This window comes from Eptatretus burgeri, chromosome 7 (genome assembly GCF_056783735.1).
Source record: "Eptatretus burgeri isolate ZD-2024b chromosome 7, Ebu_testis_v1, whole genome shotgun sequence".
NCBI classification, from domain to species: Eukaryota; Metazoa; Chordata; class Myxini; order Myxiniformes; family Myxinidae; genus Eptatretus; species Eptatretus burgeri.
Genome location: NC_140967.1, coordinates 108,230,664 through 108,240,818, shown reverse-complemented (window position 1 = coordinate 108,240,818; position 10,155 = coordinate 108,230,664). Strand labels below are relative to the sequence as shown.

Below are 10,155 nucleotides of genomic sequence, written 5' to 3'. Positions count from 1 at the left end.
AAGCTAATGGAAAATCGACACAACAAACCTGGACAATGTATAATCAGCAGAGGCCTACAGGCCTAATTTTGTCAGCCCACCAGAAAACCAAGATGGTGGCCATATCATTTTGGCTGGGTGCCATGTCGGGGGGAGTAAAGACATGTCACAGTCAATGTTGGGTGTGTCATCCGGCAGCTGTCCGACCAATGGGTGCACGTTTCAAAAATTGACCCCAACAAGAACAGCAACACGGAGCTCTTGTAGACCTGTGACATGTCATCGATAATTATAATAAATGGCCCATTATGCCTGTGTTGTATCCCTTATATCATTTAATTATTCATTACTAGTAGAGGTACCCACAACTTGTGTGGAAGGAATTTGGAGTTTATAAAAATATTTCCAGGTATGAGATGTATAATTCCATTTCGTTCATCACATATAATTGAGCAAGCCTGGTGTTGGCTTAATGGTTAGGCTAGTGGGTTTTGGATCCTTGGATCTTGAGTTCAAATCCCCCTCACCTGTTGAATTAATACGAGGTGGGGTTTACTCTGCCTGTCATCCTTCCAAGGTCGGCGAAATGAGTGCCAGCTTGCTGGTGTACTGTGCCGGAGTGGCGACCCGTCCAGGTTTGCGCCCAATAGCCAAAGAGACTGCTTAAGCAGCACCAACACTCTACATAGAGTATGGTTTCAATGGATGGATGGATATATTTGAGCAGGCAATCTATACATATTCCTGGGTACCTGTAGGAAACCCATGGGCATAGACACATATGACATTTGAACATCTTGCGTGAGATGCTGCATGTACAGTCTTCCAAAATAGGTACTGACAATTCATCAGATCCAGAAATGATGAATAATGTACACAATTTATTCACTTCACATTATATGTGAATACATCATATGTGAATAGAGTACATCAAATGTGAATACATGTCCATGCATACGTGAAATACAGTTTGTTTATAAATGCCAGATATCTGAAACGCTGCGTTTGGAACAAAGCCGAAATGCAACTTCGGGTATTGTCTCGGATGTTGGGATATTTTCCATCAGTACCTTGATAAAGTTGTTGCAGTCGATCGAGCAGGTAGGCAAATAGTGGAGGTAATTGGACTTTCCCCTTGGAGGAACAAAGTGTAAATCCATCCCCTTTCCCTGTTGATTCATTTGTGAAATGTTTTGCAGAACAGCACAAGTGCGGTGAGGTCATTTGACCGCAATTGTGCTCATGGACGATATTATCAGATACTTTATCTGATTCATTGAAGCTGCTGTTGTATGTCTTTGCTGAGCACGCATTACCCTCCAAAGTCGTTGTTGCTCAGCATCCTGTGCAAGTCTGTGTTGAAATTGATTAGCCGTCTCATTCCTTTGCCTCAATATTTTTCTTGCTGCATTTCCGTGCAAGTGTTTGTTGAAGTTGATTGATCAGTCATCTCATTTTCCCACCTCACTCTCTTTCTTGCTGCATCCTGTGCAAGTCTGTGTTGAAGTTGATCAGCCGTCTCATTCTACCGCCTCATTTATTTTTCTTGCTGCTTCCTGTGCAAGTTTATGATGACATTCATCAGCTGTTTCATTCTGTTCCTTCATTCTTTTTTGCATTTTGTAAATGGCAGTTCCAAAGGCGATGCGCAAGTTACGAGTGTGTAAGTGATGACACATAAACGAAGCTCTGCCCCTCTCCCCAAGTCAGAGTAGCTAAGACTTGCAGCTCTTTATTGTGATGACGTCGAAAGAATGAAACATTTTATTGTGACGACTGTCGAAAGAGTACAGCTCAAATGGAAAACACCTGGCCATGACACCCTTCTGTCCGGCGGAAAATGAAATTACTCTTTTCGTTCATGTACAGCACACAAAAGGACATTTTTAGCCGCGTCTCGCATAGCGAACGTGGCTCGAAGAGAGCTCGGCGTTGTTGTTGTTGTTGTTGTTGTTGTTGTTGTTCTTCTTCTTCTTGTGAAGACAAAACCTTGAGGACTCGGCTCTTTTATATACAGGATCCGGATATCCTTAAATACTAAACACCTGTACACATCCTCGCATTGAGGGTGCCTTTTGAGAGCGTCTATCATGAACTTTTAAATATATTCGGACATTTGCTTTAAAGTTTCGAAAAGTTCACGTTACTATTTTAAGATTATTCCATTTAATGTGTTGAAATTTCGTAAATACACTATTTATTTCGTGAACACACTATATTTCGTAAATACATGAATACACTATGACCGGTCTCGCTATTGGCTTAATCAAGGCACGTGATGAAATATCGGAAGTTGTTTTTTTTTCTTTGTTTGTTTGTTTTCTTCTTCTTCCTCTTCTTGTTCTTGTTCTTCTTCTTCTGGTGAAGACAAAACCTTTAGGACGCGGATCTTGGACACATTTGTCCTTGTTTAAATTAAGGATTTAAAATTTACTTCTTTAATGTATACGTGTACATAACTTGTAAAATAAGAACTAAAATATATCTCTTGGAAATTTTCCTTATACTATTTATTTATTTCACACAGTACATGTGAATTACATGTCCATGCACATGGGAAATACACTTTGTTTATAAAAAAAAAATCCTGTACTTGCGCATGATTCAGCCTTGAAAACTCGTATGAAAACAAAAAGTTTTTTCATGTTAAAGAGTCGACGATTTTCTTTCCTCTGCCTTATGAAAACGTACCTTCTTTTGGAGGTGAATAATAGGTCCTATTTTTCCAGACTTATGAGATGTCTCCAAAAAACAACAATCCGAGGGTTGTTGTGGTATTAGAATAAAAATCCGACACCTGTCCTGAAGCTCACCTGGATCAGGAGCAACAGTCACTCAAACCCCATGCAGAGACCCCCTTAGACCCTGATGTTTTTTTTTTTTAATGCCATGAACAATCTTTGGTACATCATGGGTGATGAAGGTCATGGTCAAGTTTCATTGAAATTGTTTTTGTAGTTTCGAAGAAGAGAGCAAATACCAATATTGGGGGGTCAAACCACCTCCCCAGACCCCCTTAATGAATGCAGGTTTTGATGCTGTTGATATACTTTGGTACATCACAGTTGATGAAGGTTGTGATCAAGTTTCATCAAAATCATGTTTGTAGTTTTGGCGAAGAGAGCAAATACCTATTTTGGGGGAGGATCAAACCCCCCCCCCCCGTAGACCCTCTAAATGAGCACAAATTTTGATGCGGTCGATACAACTTCGTCATGCATCAGATATGAAGCTTGGGTGAAGTTTCATCAAAATCTTGTGTTTGGTTCAAGCAATAATAACTAAAGTGTTTTGACTGACCGACTGACTGACTTCACTCACTCACTCACCGATGAACACTGCTCGATCGCAAAAGCTCACCTGACTAAAGTGCAGGTGAGCTAATAATAATAATTAATTAATTAATAATAATAAATAATATTAGCTGTTTTTGATGTTAAATCCATATTATTACGTTGATATCTAAAAGCTGTTATGAATTTGAATAAGGTGCTTGCTTTTGCAGTGGCAGTAAAGGTGAAAAACAAAGGAAGAATAAATAGGTGATTGTGACGTAATGAGCATCTGTTGTGACATCGTGCGCAGTTCCAAAGGTTTACCAGTGGCACAAGAGCCAAGGGGAGTACTGTACAGGTAAACAGGCTTGGCTGGGAGTGGCACACCTGAAAGCACCCGAACCGGTTCGTTCCATCACGCCACACCCTACACAACTCACAATGCCTCATACAAGTCGAGACGGGAAGGTACAGCTCTACCACGGCCCTCTGTGCCTCACTGTTACTCCTCTCCAAGCCACCATCATCATCAAGGCCTGACATAGAGGAGACGCACAGCACGATGCAGGTTGAAAAATCCGAACAATCGAGGATTCCACCAGACGGCAGCGTCCGAATCGACCCGGGGTTTGTGAGAACCTTAGCTGGCATTTGCATCATCTTGGAAATCGTGAGTTTGATGGGTTTTTTTTGTTTTTTTTTCAATTTTCATCTGAAAATGTAATCATGCTGTATATGCATCTGGAGTTTCCTGTTTTTTTCCTGCTCGTGCTCACAGCTGCCATACCATACTCACAAGGAGGTCAGATGGCCAAACATGCCTCCGATCTATCAACAGCACATTATTTTCCAATCGGTTTGTTTACTTAGTTTCACCATGGGGAGGAGGACTGGGAGCTTCGGGGCAGTTCTATCTTTGTGGGGGGATGAAGAGGGTTGTCAGGTGAGGAATGAACAAACACCGAGAGCACATTCACCTTTTCACAAGACCTCGCAATCACGACAGGTATACGATCAAGATACCTACCGTTCTTGCCAACATCAATGTACCCCTCTCTCCACAAAGCTTCCCGGTGACGGATGACCATAAACTAAACAGTACCTCGACAACTTGATAAACCTCAATTTTTATTTCAAAAGACACATTCATTGGTTCACGTTGCTCCGGATGTCGGCATCTACGCTGCAGGTGCACTTGGATTTGGCAGGGAAAATTGTTTATTACTCCGACACATTTGTCTGCAGTGATTGAACTGATGTGTTGAGATAATCTATGGATCTTGGCCATCCTCGGTCGACGTTGCCTTGAATCATCGAACCCTGAAGTCGGTTTAAGTCTTCACCGAGGATTTCATTCTCAGGTAGACTGAAAACGTCTCTTCTTTAGTTATCCACGGCATGTTGAATAAATGGAGACATCTTGACTTAACTCTCCATCTGCTGACTATACATGAACTGTACTTTGCAGATAATGTGGAAGTTGATTTTAAGGGAAGGATGAGATTGAAGAGAATGTGGAAGTTAATTTCAAAGGTGGGGGGGGGGGAAGGGGAAAAATGATTGCAGGTGAGCAGTGATTCTGGATAGAGGTAGTTTCACTCGAAGGGGGTTGATGGTGCACCATATGCACCCTGCAGATACCTGGACCTGGGGGGGGGGGGACAAAGCACGGAAAGAACAGAGGGTGCAAGACCAAAAATGAGGCGGACGAAGAGAGAAAGACCACCGACCTGTTTGCGATGGTGAAGTGATAGACCCACAGTTTGAGCTTCATCATGAGAGATTCCAATAATCTTAAAGGACTTGGTTTCCACTGCGTCAAGCTGGGCAAGATGTGAGGCAAGGATGCCAGCCCAAAGGGGAGAGCAGTACTCCATTAAGCTGCGGATGAAAGCCTTATAGGTGGATAGGAGTTCAGGTGTGCCAAGGAAGGACTTTGTATGATGGAGGATGTCCGGTCGGTGGCTGTCTTTGGCGGCCAACTTTGAAATATGGTTTACCCAAGAAAGATCATGGCTGATGGTGAGACCCAGGAGATTGAGTGTCATCTTTGAGAGGGTTATTGTGGAAGTAGAAGGGAAGGTTTGCCATCCAGTTTTTTCAGAGAGACAGAAAGAGTGTGAGTTTTGGGGATTTCTCAGGATGAGAAGAAATACGTATTTCAGGTGTTTGACCACTACCTGCGAAAAGTAAGAGGATATCATTGGTATGGAGGACATTACTAAAGGTAAGGTCGGTAACTTTTTGTGTCATCACCCTCTACCTAAATCCAGTTTAAACCTATTTACTGTTTCTATTGCCACTAACTTTCCAGGAAGACCATTCCACAATGCATGAACTACTCTCTGAGCCAAAGACCTTCCTTGCTACCATCCTAACTCTCCTCTTTTGTACTCTCAAGCTATGCCCCCTGGTCTTGTCACTGGTCTTGTCTTGTCCATTATGCTGAAAAACTCCACTGCACTTATTCCCTCTCTACCCTTCATGATCTCAAACATCTCAATCAGATCCCCTCGTAATCACCTCCTCTCTCATGTAAAAAGTCCTATATTCTTCAGTTGTTCCTTCCAGCTTGGTCGAGCTTTGCATGGGATCAGTCTTAAATCTTAGTCCAGCAGCATTTCCTCAAGCACAAATGTTCCTTCTTGTTAGTTATTGTGCTAGTGGTGGTGGTCGTCCTCTTGGTTACATTTGAATAAGTTTCAAGGAAACCCGTGAGCACACCATGCATACAGTGAGACTGCAGTCCCGCATTTCCTCAAGCAAAGTCGTGATGATGAGGATGCTGATCGGAGATGATGATGCCGTTTGTTGTTTACAGCTTATGCTAGATTTGTCGAGAGAGTAACTGTGAGTTGTGAGTTTATATCTTCAGTGCATTATTAAAACCTTAATGACCACGTGTCACTTACCTTTTCAGGTGCACGCATTGACATGCTCGATTTTTTAAACAGCTTTCTGCATAGGTAAAGCCCAATAACTGGGCCTACCCTTCTGGTATTGTCACTCTTCATGGAACACACCCAGACGTGAAGCCTGCCTGATCTTGTTTGTTGTCTCCGCAGGCTCTTGGATTGCTAGTATGGTGCCTGGTGGTGGCTACCCCCTACAAGTTGCAGTCAAGCCCGGGTTGGGTCGTCTTTGTTTCCGTGTTCTTCTGGATACTCACTATCTTCGTCTTCATTGTTAATTTCTTTTGCCTGTACATGCGGCATGGCCGCAGGTCTTGGACCATTGTGGTAAGTTCTTGAACTTTGTTTGGTGGTGATTGTGGGATATTTCAATTTGCAATGCGTTTGGACCACGCGGTCCTCGTGGATTGACCATCGCACTAATGGGTTCATGGTGTATTACAAAGTTCTAATATGTTCATTAAATGTCAGGATAAGGATGTCATTCTGACCAAAATGAATAAATGTTAAAACAACGACCCCTTTTTTTTTATTATTGAAAAACCCCCTCAAACCACAAATAGTCCCGCAGACTTTTCAATTTTCCTTGTACACAATTATATGTTTCTGTAACTTTATATAACATGAGAAAATACCATGGGGCTGGCAGGATGGCTTACAGGTACGCACACTCACCTCTAAGCTGTCTCGCCTGGGTTCGAATCCCCACCCAGCTGGAAACTGTCATCCCGGTGTTTCACAGGTAGGATGATTCATCAATGTGTGTGCCGTCCCTCAGATGGGCATTGAACAGGTGTCCCGTCTGCCGACATTAGTTGGTGGACGTTAAAGATCCCACGGTGTAACTTTGCGAAGAGTAGGCGAGCCATCGCCGGCACCCTGAACAAATTATTCCAAAATTCTTGCCCTAACTTTGCTTTCCCCACATCCCAAGGGAAGGAAGTGCAAAAGAGTCAATCCCCCCACGGGGGGGGGGGGTCTGTACGCCGCTTAGCTGCACATGCGGATTTGTAGTAAAATATCGTGAAATTAAACTAGAGGTTTGAAGATGAAAATTTACCTTCACAGCCAAATAGTGTTAAACGCTTGCTTGGGGTACCCAATTACCTGTCTGAGTTTGCTTTCTCAGAACCGAGTCAAACTCCAAACCACCATTCTGGCAAAGCATCAGGAGAGCATTACATTGTTAAAACACAGTGGATATGAGAGCTGACATCAAGCCAGCTGTCCTGTGTAGGCCTACCCAGCCTGTGCATGTTAAATATATCCCTTAATATATAAAGAAGGCCCACCAGTCTTGTGAACTGAACCCACATGAAGGGTGAAACGGATTTAAAACATGAAATAAATGCCTGTTCTGGAAGATGATGTGGCCACACATAAGTATCGCTGAGAAAATGCTTATAAAACAGCACCACGAGGCGAGGTGAAGACTAGGCCGGAGGCCAAAAGCAAACACTTACAAGGGTAGAAAATTAATTTTGTTTGTAATGAAGATCAATCACCTTCACGTGCATCGATCACCGCATCGTGTGGCAAATCATCAGGGGGATCGATGTTTCCATTGACCAGAAATTATCATCATTTGCTTCACGTTCAAGAAGGCCCGACTCGTCGCCATCTTGATTTCCAGCACGTGCCTGAAAGTGGGGAATGGTTACTCACGTCAAATAAAAAAAATCCCTCAAAAAATATGAATTTGCAAACATTACTCTGCCTTTCCTGATAGAGTCCGAACCACCGGTGGTGACATTTGAACAATGTTCATACTTTATCTCCATTTGAACTTGCTAACGACTACGTTTCTCTGCAGGAAATTGTCTTCAATGTCTCCGCCGTCATTTTCTACTTCTCAGCCGCCATCGTGGAAGCCACATTCGCAAGCATGTTTGCGAAGACTATGACGGGACACCACGTCACAGCTGCGGTCAGTTGTTCACTGCTGGACAATTTGTCAGGCAACTTAAGCCGGTCCCTCACCCGTGTATAGCTATTGGTGGTACAGGTTCGTGAGCCATGATATTTAATGAAATACTCGTGAGAATTGGCCTCGACTTCAACATTGCCTGGAGAAGACTAGGGCCAATGTAAAGATACCTTGCAATTATAATTATCTCTGGACAAACTACTTACTCTTTAATTTATCAAGATCTCTGGGAAATGTTACCTTTATTGTGCACGAAGACAGGGAACAGCCGAACCACCGAGATTGTGTTCAATTGCTTTAGCTGCAAACCCTTTATGGTGTCGATAAAAGTGCATGAAATCAATGGAACAAAATGGAGGCCATTTGCCGTCGTCGTGAATAGCACGTTCAATTTTGATCAGAAGTCGGTAAAAGTCTCCCAGTGCTGTTATTGGAATACTTCCATTGATGTTTGCACAGCACAGGGTTCCCTGTCAGGAAAGAATTGGTGAGTTAATATCAAGACTGCGCCGACATGGCACTACACTTGGCCAAGCTACGGCCAGCCCCTCCCTCATGGACCACATCAAATCAATGGAGCTTAGCTTATGTATTAACACCAAATCAATGTAGCTTAATGGCGTCTGGTATTGAAAAGTTCTGCCCGTTGGAGTGTGTTGCCATAACATGTGAAAAACGTTTATGCAAATTAGTCACATTTAAATATAAGGTGCCAACATTGTGTCTTGTGTCCGATATATTAGACGCAACTCCTGACTGTTTATGATGAGCATCGCCACGGATTATGTCTCGCACGGTAAAACTGCATAATCCACAAAGAACAACCGTCTGTCTGCCACACAGACAATTGTTCCTGCTAATGCAAACCATTCAACCGGAAGGCATGTGATGTGATCGGCGAGTAAATTGAAACATGTGGAGTGTGACGAGCACTCCCCCGCTCTCCAATGGACATAGTCCTCCACCAAATGATGAATGTGGTCATCATTGGTGAGCTATTTATCGGTTTGCCGTCCTGATGAGGGCAAATAAGACCGAATTCCAGATAGGTGGCTCCATTTGATGCTTAACTGATGTTGACCATGCAATTTTGTCTGTTTGACAGAGTCGCCTGGTCGAGGCCTCTGTGTTGGAAGTGATGCTTCAGTGTAAGACTTTGTCCAATGGAGATGGGAGGAGTGCTTTACATGCTCCACATGTTTCGCCATACATATATGTGTGTGTATATATATATATATATATATATATATATATATATATATATATATATATATATATATATATGTATTTACCATAGTCACTCTTTGTCTATGTCTGACACATTTGATTAGATCCACGACTGTAATCCTTAAGACTAAATCTCATTCATCATATGCCATCACGATCATGTCTCTTTTTCTTTTACAGGTGTTTGCATTCATCGTAACCATCCTGTACTTCATCAACATGGTGCAAAGCTTCCGGTCATGCAAACACTGACCTGCAGAGAGAGAGAGAGAGAGAGAGAGAGAGAGAGAGAGAGAGAGAGAGAGAGAGAGAGAGAGAGAGAGAGAGAGAGAGAGAGAGAGAGATATATCGATAGATATATCCTGAGAATTCTTCAGTCTTGGGATACACTGATACAACACAAAACACACCGTGACAAACCGACTTGCACACTCAATGGAATACCTATACAGGTAATCCCACATACCTATATTGTACACACCTACAGATAAAACACAAGCTGTTGAAAGAAGAACACAAGCAGTAACGATTAGAGGGAGTGGAAACACTCACACTCACACTTTCACTGTTAACAAATTTAAGTCAAATCCAGCTATTCCAGAGTTCGAGAGCCAACTTTTGGTGACCATTAAAGGAACCTGATCACGTGACTCTTCACTCCAAACTTTATGTTGTGGGGTCATGGTTCACCTCGTTGTAAATCCAGCAGAAGGCCGTAACATCAACTCTTCAAATACTGGATGCATCATGGAGTGCGGTGTTACAAATGTTGTAAATTAATATCTATATCTATTTAAACATTATGCCTTTCTCTCGGATGCAAGAAATGTTGTAT

General features: G+C 42.6%; 1 protein-coding gene across 1 annotated transcript in view; it reads left to right on the top strand.

The window, feature by feature from the left end:
* Nucleotides 1–3,640: 3,640 nt before the first annotated feature.
* LOC147024065 (CKLF-like MARVEL transmembrane domain-containing protein 8) overlaps nt 3,641–10,155 on the top strand; it is a 6,626-nt gene continuing 111 nt past the window's right edge. Inside the window, exons 1-4 of the mRNA XM_085890236.1 lie at nt 3,641–3,924; nt 6,320–6,493; nt 7,980–8,093; nt 9,501–10,155. The exon at nt 9,501–10,155 is cut by the window's right edge and continues 111 nt beyond it. Of these exons, the coding sequence (XP_085746362.1) occupies nt 3,817–3,924; nt 6,320–6,493; nt 7,980–8,093; nt 9,501–9,572 (468 nt within the window). The 5' untranslated portion in view covers nt 3,641–3,816 and the 3' untranslated portion in view covers nt 9,573–10,155. The remainder of the gene's footprint in view (nt 3,925–6,319; nt 6,494–7,979; nt 8,094–9,500) is intronic.